Below are 17,510 nucleotides of genomic sequence, written 5' to 3'. Positions count from 1 at the left end.
AAATTCTATATTTTAAGAAATCAAATTGCGTAAACTAACTTTTGCATTATAAATAATAATAACTTTAAGTTGTACGGTGGATTTTATTTCCCTCACGAAATTATTAAAATATAATTAATAAAGTGGATTCAATTGTAAAGATAAGATATGCGCCTTTTCCTCAATTTATTTATTTGTTTATTTTAAATGCACTGACGGTTGCCCGTGCGGCTGCCCATTTATTCCCGTGGTTGATCAACACGCGCTTCACCGCGTTTCAATAGGTATCTCCAAGATTTCCACTCTGCGATCCTCTTTGATTGGATGATAAGAGACCGCGTAGGCAAATAATCGTGGGATGTTCCCCACTCGCAGTCGCCTTACGAATCGGTTCCCAGAAGGATAAAGGCGCGTGGGTGGATATTTTTGTCGAAGATTTATGTCCTATGAAAAGCAACCAAACTTGACTTTTCGTATTAAAGAAGCAAGCCCGGCCGCCCGCCGTAAATTGAGAACCATGTGGGTTATTTTTATTTTTTATTTTTTAATTTCTGCTATATCCCTTTACTTAATATTTAATCCTCGGTAAAGTAGTGATTTCTTATTTTCTCTTTTTTCAATTTTATTTTTATATCTTCTGTTAAATAAAGATCTTTGTCCAATAGATATTGTTTAATTTTAAGTAAAAAGGTATTTCTTCAAACAAAGACAAACATCTATACATATATATATTCTCATAAAATAATTTTTAATTTTTAAGATTCCATTAACAACCTTTTGGGCGAATGTTGCCCAATTAAAAAGTATTATTTATTGTACTAAAAAAATACAATTTACTTATTAATAAATACTTTATTCATCCGCAAAAGCGAGCACAACTTAGCTTAGTGGTAATATATTTCCCATCAAGAGATTGTGACTTTGATCCTACGCATAATCTAACTTTTAACCTGTCACATTCCCTATAAATAGAAATAACTCTCAACTTTCAGAAGTAAGCAATTTCATGGAGACTCATTTTTTCTTTTTTTCTCCTCTTAAATTCATTAATCATCATAGTGTGGTAGGCCGGACACCAATTCCCAAAAAATTGTTTCAACAATTAATATACATTTATCATGAGTATAATATTTAATATTCTATAAATATGAATAATTTTTAGCTTAAACAAATTATATGCATGAATTGATAATAGAACATGGTAAAAATATGAACAATTAACCAAAGAGTGGTTTTATGGAGATATATTTAAAAAAAAAATAGAGACCTTCACATATTGGATTTAACATTTTCATGGTTGTGTGTATATATACATATATATTTTGAAATATCTATATTATCCTATCATTATTTTATAATGATATTTATTTCTATCAAGGATGAAGTGACTCCTCAATGAAAATCTAGTATCAAGAGTTTTATAAGTACGGTGGCGAGGAAATTACAATTTTAACAAATTATGTCACGATAGTTTAGAAAGAAATATATATAAAAAACATGGGAATCAAATTATTATTGTTTTGCTATGTGAAAACAATTGGAACGAATTCATAATTTATTACCCTTTTTACCGATTGAAAATTGAAAATTGAAAATATACCCTTTATTTTTAACGACATGGGACATTTTAAATTATAAATACAACATTATACCAAACTAATAATACAATTGTTAAATCAGAGAATCCCAATTTCATACTATTGAAGTTATTGAACTTTGTTGATTTGGTCATGATGTGGACCCCTTAATAAAATACAAAAAAATAAAGTGAAAGGAAATATTGGCATAGCTTGTTTGCTGAAATGGAGAGTACTTTCAAAGATTTGACTTTAATATTGAGATGGAAAAATTTTGTATAGGAACTACAAATGTTGTGTTAATTAGGTTTTTACTTCACTTTAATTTTAGTTTAAATTTATTCATTGCGTTTTATAAATTTATCAGTCTCTATTTTGAGCTTGCCAATATTCCTTAAAAGCTTGAATTCAAATCTAATATAAAACAAATAAATTCAATATACTTTTTAAATCTTGATTTTACGATTGTTTGGGGAAAAGAATATCCTGGACACGTGGAGGACCCTATTGGTGCTCCAAGATGACCCATGAGTCATGCCCCAGCTTGGACCGTCGAGATCACCACCACTAGCGTTGACAGATACTAAGTATGAGGGCCGAGGTGAACCTGGCCGAGGTCCGACCTACCGGGAAGCTCGGTGGGGGCCGATGTGAGCTACTGTCAGCGACGTGATTATCGGGTGTAACCGTCGGTCCCGAGATTACCGGGTGTAACCGACGGTCCCGAGATTACCGGGTGTAACCGTCGCGAGATTAGCGGGACTACCACCCATAAGTAGAGGACTTCACTCCACGATCAGGGACGATGATCTCTGACATCGAACTAAACTGGGAATCCGACCTAGACTTGATCGTCGGAGTGCTCACCTCTTTGTGCAGGTCCGTCCAAGTATTCAGGTCGGTCCGGAGGCCGAGTTCGAGCTGCAATCTGAAATACACTGTTGTGCATATCCTTGCATAAACAACGATTAATATTGAGCTAAACTCTGGATTAAGAAAATAAAAAATTGATGTAAAAATTATTTACAGTTGATAAATAGTTTGTGCATCTTACAATATTTAAAGGTTTAATTATGATAATTTTATAAGTTGAAACTTCAAAAGTGCGATTGTAACCACACGTTTAAGGAAGATTTTTACAATTTTTCCAAATTTTATAGTTTATAGGTATGAGTTTTTTCAACCATCGCTTTCGAGTTTCAAATAGTTTTTTGTAATTTTATTTTATATTCTGGGGAAAAACAAAGTAAAGGTAGGTTTGAAGATGTTGGATAACACCTCCCTTTTCAAGAGGGCACTTCACATACGACGGACCAAAAAATAAAAATAATAATAAAAAAAAATTTAATATATATATACACACACACACTTTTCCCCTTCTTTTTCGGCATTCTTTCCTTCTTTTTCTTTTTTATTTTTAGGTCATACAATATGGATAAATTGCAAAGTCTCCCAAGGAAAAAAACAGGAAACAAATTTGGAAATATGATCGCCATCGCACGAGAAGAAAAGAAAAAGTGGATGCCGATTTTGTTGGGTTTAAATTTAAACAATAAATGAGGATGATATTTGTTTTCTTATTAATAATTCGATCTAAGTTCTATGTTTTAAAATATTGTATTTTAGTCGAAGTGAGCATAGTTCAACGATAATTAACATATATCTTCTTTCAATCTTGTGAGTTGGATCTCCCATCCCATCCCATCCAAGATATTGTATTAAAAAAATAATAATATTATATTTTAGTTTTTTTTTAATAAATCACATGACATATTTTTTTCAAATATAATTTATTTAATGGTCACTTAAACAAGTACTTCATGTCAATTTAGTGCGAATTTATATATTTTTTAATTTAAGTATTTCTTAAATTTTTTTCTTTAATAATAACAATCTCTAGAATGTTTGAGTTTTAAGGGTGTCAATTCACTTTAGAAGAACTTTTTTTTGATAAATCATCCTTTAATTGTTTTCTTCAAAAATAAAGTTTAGAGCAATCAAATTTTTGAACACTTTTTTTTTTTTGTTATCAAACACTGTAGGTTTTTTAAAAGACATGTTTAGTTATTAAAATCACTAAAAAAGAAAACAAAATACTAAACACACTATAAATTGACAAATTTTCCAAATGTGCTACTAGAAAAATATTTTGACTTAAAATAAGTATTAAAGTTTTATTGAAGTGTTTAAGAGTGATACTAATAGAATTAGTGCTTTTGTAAAAGAGACTTAACTACAATTGATTTTGTTTTTGTTGTTATTAGAAAAAAAAGACTACAATTAATTTTGTAAAATTGATTTAATTACCCGTTGATTTGTGTTTGATTTGAATTGATTTTACTATAATTAAAAGTGATTTTGAAATATTAATGTTTGATTTAAAAAATGATCCTAGAGATACCAAATTCCTAAAAATTATGTTGTATTTGAGAAATTTAACTAAACAAAAAGTTGTTTAAATAACTAAATATATTTAATTATATTATAATTAATACCATTACCATTACCATTAATTTATTAATTTATTAATTTAATTTGTAATTAAATTTAAAAAATTGATCTTCAATCGTCATTTGTGCTAAATATAATGCCCATTCCATTACTTGTGCTAAATATAAATATATTGGAATATTTTTTAGTGGGATTTTGACATTTCAAATAATATTTAATTTTGAGATGTGGTTTCTTGACCATCAATCCAACCAAAATCCCCTGCCAATTACTTCTTCTCAAATCAATTTAAACTGATTTTTATTTTAATCGATTTTATTTGTTTGCCAAACATGAATATTCCAACCAGAAAAAAAAAATTATAAACGAAAACGTTTTAGAACATCAAATTTATAGTTCGTAGAATTTTAAGTTTTGTTTTAAAGATATTATATAAGTTTGGAAATTCAACTTATAATTTCGTAGAAAATGTATGAATATTTTAACCTATTCATACCAAGAAAAAATATTGAGAAATTAATTTAGGTACAAGGTATTTGAAATGATGAAAAATCCTATTCATCCCCTCACGTCTTTTAGAGGGATATATATATATATTCTTCAATCTTATAATTAGGTTCGATTATCGAAAGCCAAACTTTTATAATGAGATAAACAAAATATTGATAAAATTATTACCGCTAAATCTTATAGTTATTTTGTTTTGGCAATAAATTTTTAGATATTATACTTTATTTTTTAAGTTTTGAAATTTATATTTATTTTCAACCGTTTGACATGGTCTACTTCACGTGGTTATAGTAATCACCTTTTTTTAATTTTCCACCAGGAAAAAAACAAGTTAACTATAAAATAGTTACTTATTAAAAGTGCAAATTTCAAAATGAACAAGTTGAAATTAAATAGACTTAAATGAACTAAAGTTAGGAAGAGAGTACATAGATCAAAATGAATAAAAATTTAAATGGACCAAAATAGTTTTTAAACATCTATTTTAAGAATACACACTAAATAGACCCTAATTAGTGATTGTAGCCGTAAATATATTTTCTATAAATTAACGTGAGTGTTATGTTGTCTGACTTTAAATTTAAATATTAAACACATTACATTACCTTTTGTTTCCACTTTTGTTTGCATCAAAATACTTTAGCAACTATTATTGAGTGCAATGGAAAAAGACTTATTATTTATAATAATAACTTCACTTCTTAAATTTTAAAATAGTATTTATGACGGCTCATACACTACCATAAAAATTTAGGGATTGAATTTGTAATTCAATCTGTTACATACATGTATGGAGATAAAAATGGAGTTCGTCATCCATCATTGAGGAGTTTTGCTAGTTCCACAAGCATAAGCATAAAATGTGATGTCCAATAGAATCAAATGTCAACTATATAATGTTGAATTTAATTATTTGATTTGAGGCATACAGATGCCCCATATCTTACCAAAGTTTTTGGTGCACCCCAGTTCTTAGCCATTCACTTCACAATCTCTCTCCCACCTTAATTTTCTATCTATTTTGAGCTCTAACCCAATTTAAATTTTATGCATGTGGCAAATTAACCAGGGCCTCCTAAATTTGCGATCCAAGATTTTATATTTTTCACACCATTACCAAAAATATCAAACTTTTTTCTCAGACCCATCAATTAAATATCCACCAAGAATTGAAGGTTGAAAGTTGAAACCCAATTTGTAAAGAAGATATGTTTCTTGATTCTGGCGCAAAAGAGGAGTAAATTCTAAACTGTAGTTGGTAAAAGAGAATAAAGGTCAAGTCATAATTTAAACAGCGAATGGCTGCGGCTGGCCAAGCCTGCTACACTACACTACAGTCTACAGCTAGTGATTTCTTTTCTTTTTGTTGTTCCAGTTGAAATAAAGGTGTGAAACTGTTAACACTACCAGTTAAAACAGTTTTTTGCCGTGTTTGATCATAGAAGTTGAAAAAGAATTGGGAGGGATGATACCCCTTTTGCTTGAAATAGTAAAAAGCCGAATTGAGCAGACTGGTTCTCCAAGTTGTGCATTTTTATATTCCATTTATGTGCAGTCCACCATAATTTTCCAACTCAGACGGTCACACTTGGAATTTTGGATTCCAAGAAGAGATAGAGAGATAGAGAGGATTTTGCTGCTCTGGGTGCGAAGAAAAAGAAAATTTTTTCCTTGAGCGAGCCAGTTGGGTCGTGTTTCCCAACAGTTGAGCCTTTTTCTGGGACCGCGAAATCCTCCCCTTCTCTCAAACTCAAGTGGGTCACTCCTTGAGGTCCTACTCAAACCCACTTGCTTGCTTCCGGTGTCTCTAGCCTGCGTTCACCTGCCCCTTTATTCAACCTCTCTTCCCTCTTTTCAATGGCCTCTGCCCCCTTCTCAGTCTGAATTAAGATCTATTTCTCGGGGTATTCGTTCATTACTCACATTCCGTTATCAGGCGGTAATACAATTCAAACTTCGATTTCGATATTGCTATTGTTTTACATATATATATATATCTATGCTTCGATTTAGTATCTGTTTCTGTTTTCAATTCGAGTTTGGAGTGCGTTTGTTTGTTTATCGAAAGTAGGAAGCTGGTGTTCGATACAAGCATCTGGGTCAGTCGATAATTCCCGGAGCTTGACTTTGAAGCGCTTGAAATCGTTATGGCTTCTGGGTTTGACGGGATGGTTTAACTATGGGTTTTGCGCAAAAGGGGCTTTTCACGATTGATTTTGAACTTCCAACGAGTTTTTAGTGGTCACACAGCGATTGGAGTTTGATGCTAATTCTAAGACAATGGAGAGGCTTATGGCCAGATTTTTACTTTAGCATTCAGCCCTCTGACTTCGTGAAAATAATATGAAGAACCTCCTCAAGAAGTTCCATATCATGTCCAGTAGTCAGCCTGACGACACAGCAGAAGGGTCCACTTCATCGAGGGGCAGTAAATTACTTGAGGCTCCATCGCCTGATAAGCTGCCATCTCGCTCTCGGCCGGCCCATTTTAATTCGGAGCATAAACCCTTCTCGGGGATATCCGGTTGGTTGAACTCTGTTGCAAATAGACGTAGCCTCAGCCCTCCATCATCTTCGAATCCCACAGCAGGAGAGATAATGGAGCCTTCTGATTCAGTATCTAGCAGAGACGCTGCCATGGATACATCAAGGCATGATTCAGGGTCGAGTAACTCGAGGGATCCTGATATAGAGGAAGAGTATCAGATACAGCTTGCTTTGGAAATGAGTGCCAGAGAGGATCCTGAGGCTGCTCAGATTGAGGCAGTGAAGCAGATCAGTTTGGGCTCATGTGATCCTGATAACACTCCAGCTGAAGTTATTGCCTTCAGATACTGGGTAAGTTTGCTCAGCTCACGAGCTAATTTATTGTGGTTGACTTTTACATTCTGTACTCGTGCAACACTTTTTACTTACACACCATAGTGCTCTAATGCATTGGTCCAATTTATTTGCTCAAAGTAAACTTTATGATATTTCAGCTTCAAAACAATATCAAATATCAGTTTTCTGGTAGTTAATGGAGATACTTAAAATCAATGACTCAGAACTTTGGAAGTCTGCTTCTTACCAACGATTAAATGAAATGTGATGAATGCTTCATCTTCATCTGTGGGGTTGTTGGCTGCAATGTCCTCAAGCTATTCAGTTAAATGTCCTGTTATTTTATAGGGTTCACGTTATACCATCCTATTCATCTATAGTAATTGTTTCTTTGATTAGCCCAAGATGCACGGATCTCTATATATCAGGGGAACACTGTAGTTCACACTTAAAGCAGATAATTATTCAAGTTATGGTATGGTTGTATGCGTAAATACTGGCTCTTATTTGACTGGTATAACGTGGTTTCATGTGACAATCATTCAACCTTGATATTGTATTTGTTTATTTCATATTCACGTTCAATTTCATCACGTTGAAGTAATTTCCTTAACTATATATTTTTTTAATATTTATCTATGCTTTCGACCTTGTGTCCATGCCTATAATAAAAAATTAGGAGAGCCTTTCCCCCGTAATTTGACTAATATTTGTTAGAGTTCTCTCTTCTCTTCTGGTAATTTAATTTGTTCAAGGACTTCTGTTTTTTACCTGAAAGAAAAAACTTGGTTGCTACACATAGAATTTGGTGTCCCATTCTTTTGACCGATTACCGAGGCGTCACATTGTACTATGTTAGCAAACACTTGACAAGTAACGCTTCGTATATTTTGCTCTATTTACACCCCTGTAAATTATTGATATAATTTTTATTGAGTGCCATTTGTAGCGATGTATCTTTACATAGGATGGCGTATTGAGAGAATGTGTATGGGTACAAATTTTGAAGAACAACAAATAAAGTTGTGAATTAAAATTCAAATTGTGCATTAAAGGAGAAAGGATGTGGGGCCGTTGATAAATGATAGAAAATAGAGGAAATGCTTGAAAGGAGAGTTATTGGAAGGGAGGAGATCCATTTATCCTATTTTGTGACAATGAACTAAGCATAATGAAGAATGTGTTCAATGTGCTAGATGTGTTTAAGTTGGCTTGGGGTTTGATTAATTTGGAGAAGTCATCGATAAATGAAATTAACTTTGAAATGGATATGATTAGGTCTTTTCAGCACCATTGGGGTGTACCAATGTATTCTACCTATCTCTCATATGGAGATGTCATTGGGAGGTAACCCAGGAAAGTTGATTTTTGGAGATCAGTTGAAGAAAAAGTCTTGAGAGGATTAGATACGTGGGGAAATTATTGTCTCTCTAAGGGAGCTTGACCTACTATATGCCCATGTTTCATATCCCCGTGGCTCGTATTGTACAAGAAAATGAGGAATTTCCTTTTGGATGGTTAGAAGCAAGGAACAATCAATAACCTTATAAGCTGGGAGATTGAAACATTACCAATAGAGAAAGAGGAATTGGGTCGGAAGATAGACTATTTGAGCCAAGAAATTTAGTAACAATTTTGAACTTTACATATTTTAGAAGTGACGCACACGGAAGACGGACAGAAAAAGATAGGTTAATCAAGTATGTAATAAACAACATTAACGGTATATGCAACAAAATCCTCATTCTTTTTTGACTTCTTTTAGATCAAACTTTCATCCTCATTCTCTTTACTATTGCGTCATCTAATTGTTTTAACCTTCTGAAATTTGTTTAAGCGCAACCATGCATTATTGTAGTTTGGTTCAGTCAGTGCCACCTTATTTGTCTTTTCATAATTTTTCGCATAAGAAAAAAATTTGTTATTTTTTCCTACCTCTTATTGTTCGTAGCACAAACTATGAATGTTGGGGTATGATATTTTACTTTGTTATCATGTGCCTCTACTTTGTTTTACGTTTATTCCTTTCTAACCCATCTCATATCGTAGATTTATGCGTGCTTCACAGAATTACAATTCTCTTAGCTATGATGACAAGATCTTGGATGGCTTCTATGACCTATATGGAGTCTTCACTGAAGCCACCTCAGAAAGAATGCCTTCCCTAGTTGATCTGCAAGGAACACCAATGTCTGACAGTGTCACTTGGGAAGCAGTTGTGATCAATAAAGCTGCTGATGCTAACTTATTGAAACTTGAACAGACGGCATTGGAGATGGCCATCAAGATGAGGTCTGAATCTCCAGTTTCTGTCAATAGTTATTTGGTACGGAAGCTTGCTGTTTTAGTTTCTGATCATATGGGGGGAGCAGTGGGGGATCCTGAAAAGATGTTGAGAAAATGGAGAAGTCTTAGTAACAGCTTGAAAGCAACCCTTGGTAGTATGGTTTTGCCTCTTGGCTCCCTTACTGTTGGGTTGGCTCGTCATCGTGCATTGTTATTCAAGGTACTTGAATTCCTGATTTATTATTTATTACTATCATTTTTACATCCAACATTGAGTTGAATGTTGCTATTACATTTATGTCTTTCAATAGTCCTTTGACGCTCAATTCTTCAAAACTCTAATAGGATGCTATTACATCATATTTAATTGTATTCTACTAGGATGATATTATGTTATATTTGATCCTTGTATTCTAATTGGATGATATTATTTTATATTTGATCCGTTGGTACATTTAATCATTTAGTTTATATTCTTATCACGGTTAATATTATAAAGGAGTGAAATTGCGTTATATTTAATTGTAATAAATTACCAGTAATCTGAAAATTTTATGTTATTAGATGAGGGTGCATTTGATCTGTAGTATAGAAATGGATATTTCTGTCTAGTTTATAGTATTGGTATTAGGTCCTTCATTGCATCTAGTTGCCTCCATTTTTTCTTTTGTACTTTCTAGTTTCATGTGCTTAATCGATTGCTTTTGAACTTTTCCATTGAAGATCTTTGTCTTACTCTTGGGGCTTGCTTTTGCTGACTTATATTTATATGTTTACCTAGCTTTTGGCGGATGGCGTGGGTATCCCTTGTAGGTTGGTCAAAGGACCACAGTACACAGGTTCTGATGATGTGGCAATGAACTTCGTAAAGATCGATGGTGGAAGGTAGCTGCTATTGTATCTTGCAGAAGTCTTTCAGAGTTCATGGTTTTTCTTTGAAAAAAGAAACTTTTGTTTTACCTTTTCTGTGTGTGTCATCGTTTGGGGATGCGTTTTTCTTTTTTGTCTCTCATCCTCACGAGGTTGTGCTATTACATAAGCCTTATAATTTGACAATGCATTTAAATAATTTATTTATTAATTGCTTGATTTCTCTGTTTATTGAAGTAGAATCATGTTGAAAACAGAGGTTGAAGACTTGAACTACCTTTCTTATTTATTTGGGGATTGCAAAGTTTAAATTTCTGATCCTTTGGATTCCAGGGAGTACATTGTGGATTTAATGGCAGATCCTGGTACACTTATTCCATCTGATGCTGCTGGATCACATGTTGAGTATGATGAATCCCCTCTTTCAGCCAGTCCACTTTCTAGAGATGTTGATTCCTCTCAGGCAGCCTCTTCAAGCAGTGGAGTTGGCAGTTCATTGGAGGAAAACTCAGATTTTGGTATATCAGATAGGAAACCGAAGTCCCAGAATCTCAGTGCCACAAAGGAATACGATCCTCCCAATTTTGACAAGGGGCTATCACGCGATTTTGCTAGCAAACCAAATTATCCTGGCATGCACGTGAGATCCCCTTCTTGGACCGAGGGTGTTAGTTCACCTGCAGTGCGCAGAATGAAAGTAAAGGATGTTTCACAGTACATGATTGATGCTGCCAAAGAGAATCCACGATTGGCTCAGAAGCTTCATGATGTGTTGCTCGAAAGTGGTGTAGTTGCTCCCCCTAACTTGTTTACTGAGGCATATCCTGATCAAATAGATGTTATCGTTGAGTCGAGGTCACCAGTTGAAGACAAGGATGAAAGTAGAAAGGTACCTGATCTCTGCGAAAGTGTGGATAGGAAAGATCCTCGCCCAGCAAACTTTTTGCCTCCCTTGCCTCAGCACAGACTACATTCTAAAGCAAGTCCTACACACGGACAACAACAGCATCTTAAACCCCTGGAACTCAACCCTTCTCTTGATTCAAGAGAAACAGCTGGACAACCCATAGCCTTACCATTTGAGGTAACTCCAGTGAAGTATGGGAGAAATGTACCTGTTGCTGCTGCAGCAGCAGCAGCTGCAGCTGTTGTTGCATCATCAATGGTAGTGGCTGCAGCAAAGAGTACTGATGCAAATCTTGAAATTCCTGTAGCAGCTGCTGCCACTGCCACCGCTGCTGCAGTGGTTGCAACAACTGCAGCAGTCAACAAGCAGTATGAGCAGGTTGAAGCTGATGCTGCTCTTTATGAGCAGCGTGGAAGTGGAGGTAGGGAGCATGACGCTTGTGGAGAACATTCAGAGGGTGAACGAATATCAGATAGATCAGCAGGGAATGAAAGCACAAAATCTGATATTACACTTGATGACGTTGCAGAATGTGAGATCCCATGGGAAGAAATATCCGTGGGAGAGCGTATTGGACTTGGTACTAACTACTAATCCATGCATTGTGCTATTCTATTGAAGTTATTTAATTTTTTATCACATATGAACTTAATCCAGGTTTTTAATAGCTATAAGTTAAAATTTGATTTTTCGTAAAAAAAAAAAGAAGTTAAATTTCAATTTATTTTGTGAATTCTTTGTGCTTCAGGGTCATATGGGGAGGTCTATCGTGGAGATTGGCATGGAACTGTGAGTTCTTTTATACAACTGTGAATGATAATCTCGTTGATTATGGTGTCTGCTTTCATAATCTTGATGCTCTGTACTTCATTAGAGTTTTGAAGGCATTGTTTAGTTCAAATTAAATAGTACAGATCTCATCTGTTTTTGGAGGGGTCTGCTTCTGTATTCTATTCTTCCTTCTTTTGCGCGGCTCGTCATTTGTTAATTATTATCAGGTCCTAAGGGTATACCTTATAATCACCATCTGTTTTTGTAGGAGGTAGCTGTGAAGAGGTTTTTAGACCAGGATATTTCTGGTGAATCTCTTGAAGAATTCAAAAGTGAGGTACTGCCTGGTCTCACTTTTACGTCAGGACATTTGCAACTGATGTTCTCTAATGACACAGTAGAGTTAATTCAATTTCATGGATACCTTTCATGTTTATCCTTGCAAATGCTTCACCCCTGATTTATAGATTTAAAGCCTTGAAAGATGATGGGAAAACAATTACTTGTTCTAGAGATGAATTCCTCGATTTTCAGAGTGTCTAATGTAACAAATTTATTCCAGAAATTTGGCTGTTCAGAATTTTTGTTAGATATAAGTTAATTCATTACGTAATCCAATGTTTGAATTCAGTTAGCCTATCTGCCTATGCTTTTTATATTCCAGAAAGAGGAAGAATTAGGATTCCCAAGTACTTGGGATGTTTCATGTGTACGAAAAGAACTTCTGATTGTTATTTCCAACTTCCAAGTGACAGTAATTGCCTCTAAGACTGACAAGGTGGGTAATCCTCAGAAAGCATCGAGGAACCCTTGTTATTTGGTAATAAGAATAAACAATAACAAGCTTGCAAATGTGCAGGTTGAGTTAGGACTTAGAGAACAAAGCTCATTTAACCTTGTTGAACATCCAACAATTTACTGTTACTTGCACGAAGTTGTGCAACTAGGCTTTAATTGTATCATTTGCAAATTTAAACAATATGTTTGTTTTCCGCCCATCTAAAGTATTCACTTGCTGCATTAATCCTTACAAATCTAGTAGTTTGCCTTGCTGCTGTCGGGTTGAATTGTTCACAGTTATGCGAGTAGATGAAGGATTTCCCAGCCCTTTCAGGAAAGTACGGTCTGTGAAAAAAATATGGGATGATGGCTTGCATAATGTTGGTAGATGGTGACTAATATCTGATTAGGGAAGGACCGACGCAGAGTGCTGATAGGCCAGGTAACCATCCCGATGGGATCAGGTGGACAAGGATGAATCTTAGATATAGAGGAAAAGGAAGGGAGAGGAGAGAATGGATTAGTGGGTATTGTCTATACTGGTGGAGGAAGATTCCTTTTCCATTGTAAATCCTTATTTACTATTAATCGAAGAGATGAGCGATTTCAATTGAATACGGCTACCTCATTGCTTTAAAATTCTAATGGGCTTCTCATCAAAGAACATTCTCAAGGAATTTGGTTACTCATAATCATCATATCTCCGAAGTTTCCTATTGAATTTTCATTGATCAAGATTTGCAAAGTGGTTTCTTTTGTTCCATTGTACTCTCATCGGGTTATCAAGCCTGATTCCTTCTTCGTGATTATTATTGTATAGATAGCTAGGAATTGTTATAACTAACAGTATCTTATGCTGTGGTTTCTACTGAAAGGTTCGAATTATGAAAAGGCTTCGACATCCAAATGTAGTTCTCTTCATGGGAGCTGTGACACGTGCTCCCAATCTTTCAATTGTTACAGAATTTCTTCCCAGGTATATCAGCTCTTCATCATATGCAACTATCACATAGTATTTATACTAAGCTAACTAATAATATTGTCATACTAGGGATCATTTATAACTATTTTCCAAATATAATCTTGACTCGAAAGCTCGGGACCAAAAGTATAATTTGTCTTAGTATTTAGTTGAGTCAAAGTCGGAGACCTATGTGTTAAAAAGAGAAATAACCTGTATGCTTATTTATACGACTGTCCAATATGGTATTGTTCTACGCCCTTCCTATTTTGAGGCAAAGGCCAAAAATCTAACATGTCCACTGGTATTTGGGCTGCAGAGGTAGCTTGTACAGGTTAATTCATCGGCCTAACAACCAATTAGATGATCGAAAGCGATTGAGGATGGCCCTTGATGCAGTATGGTTCTATTTTTTTATGTAGTTAGTTATTATTTCATTTTCCTGACTACTTCATAAATCAGGGACTTCGTTTAAGTGACCTTCTTCTTCAAATGATTGACATAATTTTTCAGGCTCGGGGAATGAATTATTTGCATACTTGCACACCTGTTATTGTACATCGTGATTTGAAGTCCCCAAATCTTCTTGTTGACAAAAATTGGGTTGTGAAGGTGGCATTCTTGTTTCATTACTCAGATTTTTATCAAGCCAGATATAAACTTCTGTCGTAATCAGTCCGGTGTTAACAATATTTAATTCTCGTTTAGGTATGTGATTTTGGTTTATCAAAAATGAAGCATAGCACATTTCTTTCTTCAAGGTCAACAGCTGGAACGGTAAGTAATTTATTAATATATTTACTTTCTTCCTAGTGCAAACTTCCAATCTTCCTTTAATTATACCCTTCTAAATAAAACTTACATTAATTTGCCCCCTTTTGGTTGAGAATTGTATATACTGACTATGGTTGGATACTAATGAATTGGGAGAAGTTTTATTGACTAGTTTTTGCATGTGCAAGTATTTTTCAAGCTATTCAAGAAGCCTTCTACCTAATAGTTCTAATTGAATTTGCTTCTTATAAAAAAGGATAAATAAATACTGACTTAAATATACTTGATTCAGAACTAGTGATCATTGTTGTTACGATAAATCTATTTCTTTATAATTTGTATAAGTACTTTAAATCTTTAATTAATTGGAACTCTCTTTTAACCATTTACTTAAAATTGGACATTTCCTTTTTCTTTCCCCAACTTCGTTGGTTGGTATGTGAGACGGTTCCTCCAGCAAGCTGTAATTTTCTTTGGTTTCAATACTAATTGAAGTTTCTTATAAAAGAACAGAACTCTGGGAATCCTGATTACAAGTTCCAACCATATTCAATAGATTTTTAACTATATCTTATTTTCTTCTTATTATTCAATTTCAGGCTGAGTGGATGGCTCCAGAAGTGCTAAGAAATGAACCTTCAGATGAAAAGTAAGATTTTCACATCTCTTTCTTTTGAACTTCTGTTAAAGACCTAACGAAATCTGTTTCATATGAAAAGGAATCCACTTGGATGTCTTGTAATAAAATAGTATGGGTATGTCATACGTTGGTTACATTATATGCATAGGTGTGACGTGTATAGTTATGGAGTCATACTATGGGAGCTTTGTACGATGCAACAACCATGGGGTGGAATGAACCCGATGCAGGTAGTTGGTGCGGTTGGGTTTCAGCATCGCCGTCTTGACATCCCAGATAATATGGATCCTGCCATTGCTGACATTATTCGGAAGTGCTGGCAGACGTAAGTATTCAAATGTTGCTTCAAAGTTCAAATGGACTCTTATTTTGTCTCCTTCCAATTTCAAGCATTCACATATTGGTGCAAGGTTGCAAGGTTTAGTTTGTCTTTAGCAATTTCAACCTCGGATGCATATATTCTAATTATGAAACTTATGCCACTTTGAAGAAATCAGAAATTTTACATGCATGGTTTGATTGATTCATTTTCTTTTTGGAACTTTATGAGTTATGCTTCAGTTTTCATCTTTGGCTGGCTCTCAAGGTAGCTGTTTGGAATGTTAAAAGCGTCTCATTTACATAGAAGTCATCTTTAAATTATTTTACCAATCTGAAAGTGATAAGCTTCCAATAGTTAAGGTAAACAAGGCAAGAGAGTGAATGGGGAATGGCTTAGCTTTTAGCGAGAGTGTGTGGAGTGTGGAACCCATTGTAATGAGTTAGTTTGAGTGGCAGGAAGGTTTTGGTTCGGAGGTATTTCATAGTTAGACTACGAGAGAAGGTATTTTTTTTTGGTTAGAAGACTATGGGAAAACAGGAGAGATATGGAACTCGTGAATGCTCCCTGAACTATGTACTGGGAATAAACAAACAAATTCTATGACGATTTTTCTGCCCTTTTGTATACATGTTGTGTTGATAATATGGGCCTGAATTAATTTGAGTCAAATTGACCTTCTCGAAAGGGTTCATTCCTTTTCGCATTTTGCTAAGTACTTCTGGACACGCCTATTATTGCACTACTGGCTTTCACTTTCGACTAGCTGAGTGTGGTAAAAAGGAAGGAGAAAAAGTTTGAGAAATTAATGTACATTTGATCATCTTAACAGCTTGAAGTTCCATGCTTCTTAATGATATAGCTGATCTAGATGCTGTTAACTCTATATGTGACTCTCCAATGAAGCCTTTTACTCATAAGATCACATTTGTTCTTGTTAGTTAATTGCCCTCTAGTGCGATCAGGATCTGATGAGGCACATTTGGAAGGGTTTGCTGAGGTATTGGACAATATTTTAGATCTGATCAACCATCAGACTTACAGCTTAACAGCTCCCGGAACATAAAGTTTATATGCGATTGCTTATACTTTCCGGTATCTTATCAAACGAAACGAAAAAGGAGCTAGAAATCTCATGGTTAATCTATCTTCCTATATGTTTTTTTTTTGATTTGTTTAAATATGCTGCTTTACGTGTGAAAATAGAATCAGATGCATTCATAGTGCAGTTACACATAAATACCTGACATTTGATCCATTCTAAATGATAGAGATCCAAAGTTGAGACCGTCGTTTGGCGAGATCATGGCTGCGCTGAAGCCGCTGCAGAAGCCATCATCGAGTGCTCAAGTACCGAGACCAAATGCTTCTGCAGGTAGTGGCCGTGAGAAGGCTTGATTGTTACATGCTGTCGAAGACCCGTCAGGCTAGACGAGCAAGTATACGGGCAAACGGAGTCGGGAACCTTGTGTAGTTGCGATTAAAGAAGAGCAGCAAGTTTGTTGATTGTATTGGACAAGCATGAGAAAGAGATTGCTTGAGAATGAAGAGCAAAAGGTGAGAGAGATTCTTTTTCCAATTTTCTGGTTTCTCAATGTGATTAGAGAAGGCCATTGTCAGGACGTGTATTTGTTGTAAAGAAACAAAAGATTAGTTGAAAATGTTGTAATTGATGTCTTTACTTCTGGGTTGGTTTCATTATTACAGTTGCAGGACAGGAGATGGTAAATTGGAATGGAGAAACAAGGCATTTTGTTAACACAAGACTGATACATCTTTTCAAGTTCATATATTTGAAATCTCCTCCCCTTTTTTGAGTGTTTGGCTTCTGTAACTCCAACACAAAAGAAGTTAAAACCTAA

General features: G+C 34.7%; 1 protein-coding gene across 5 annotated transcripts; it reads left to right on the top strand.

The window, feature by feature from the left end:
• The first annotated feature begins 6,024 nt into the window (after positions 1–6,024).
• On the top strand, positions 6,025–17,436 carry LOC111008567 (putative serine/threonine-protein kinase SIS8). 5 transcript variants are annotated; one of them, XR_015789917.1, is made up of 14 exons: positions 6,038–7,355; positions 9,409–9,846; positions 10,408–10,511; positions 10,830–11,983; positions 12,152–12,192; positions 12,443–12,511; positions 13,830–13,930; positions 14,235–14,313; positions 14,429–14,527; positions 14,624–14,692; positions 15,289–15,338; positions 15,478–15,654; positions 16,590–16,648; positions 16,920–17,436. XR_015789917.1 is itself a non-coding variant. In XM_088122029.1 (13 exons), exons 1-13 carry the CDS (start codon positions 6,861–6,863, stop codon positions 17,044–17,046), a joined length of 3,003 nt encoding a protein of 1,000 aa, XP_087978155.1. In that variant the 5' UTR covers positions 6,049–6,860; the 3' UTR covers positions 17,047–17,436. The 5 variants fall into 5 exon arrangements, 3 of the variants coding, with proteins under 3 accessions (XP_087978156.1, XP_087978155.1, XP_022136996.1); XM_088122029.1 differs by lacking the exon at positions 16,590–16,648 and having other exon boundaries at positions 6,049–7,355; XM_022281304.2 differs by lacking the exon at positions 16,590–16,648 and having other exon boundaries at positions 7,215–7,355; positions 9,390–9,846.
• The last annotated feature ends 74 nt before the right edge of the window (positions 17,437–17,510 follow it).

The sequence above is a fragment of the Momordica charantia genome, assembly GCF_013281855.1.
Source record: "Momordica charantia cultivar OHB3-1 chromosome 3 unlocalized genomic scaffold, Mcharantia_2.0 BLBB01000003.1, whole genome shotgun sequence".
Lineage (NCBI taxonomy): Eukaryota > Viridiplantae > Streptophyta > Magnoliopsida > Cucurbitales > Cucurbitaceae > Momordica > Momordica charantia.
Note: the sequence above shows the minus strand (reverse complement) of the source record. Positions and strands in the feature narration are given on the sequence as shown.

What these genes read in the sequence shown, in the direction of transcription:
- LOC111008567 (XM_088122029.1), top strand. Translation starts at nt 6,861, where the DNA reads ATGAAGAACCTCCTCAAGAAGTTCCATATCATGTCCAGTAGTCAGCCT. An exon ending in TGAGGATGGCCCTTGATGCA is followed by an intron (nt 14,314 to 14,428) that starts GTATGGTTCTAT and finishes ATAATTTTTCAG; the next exon opens with GCTCGGGGAATGAATTATTT. An exon ending in ATTCGGAAGTGCTGGCAGAC is followed by an intron (nt 15,655 to 16,919) that starts GTAAGTATTCAA and finishes TCTAAATGATAG; the next exon opens with AGATCCAAAGTTGAGACCGT.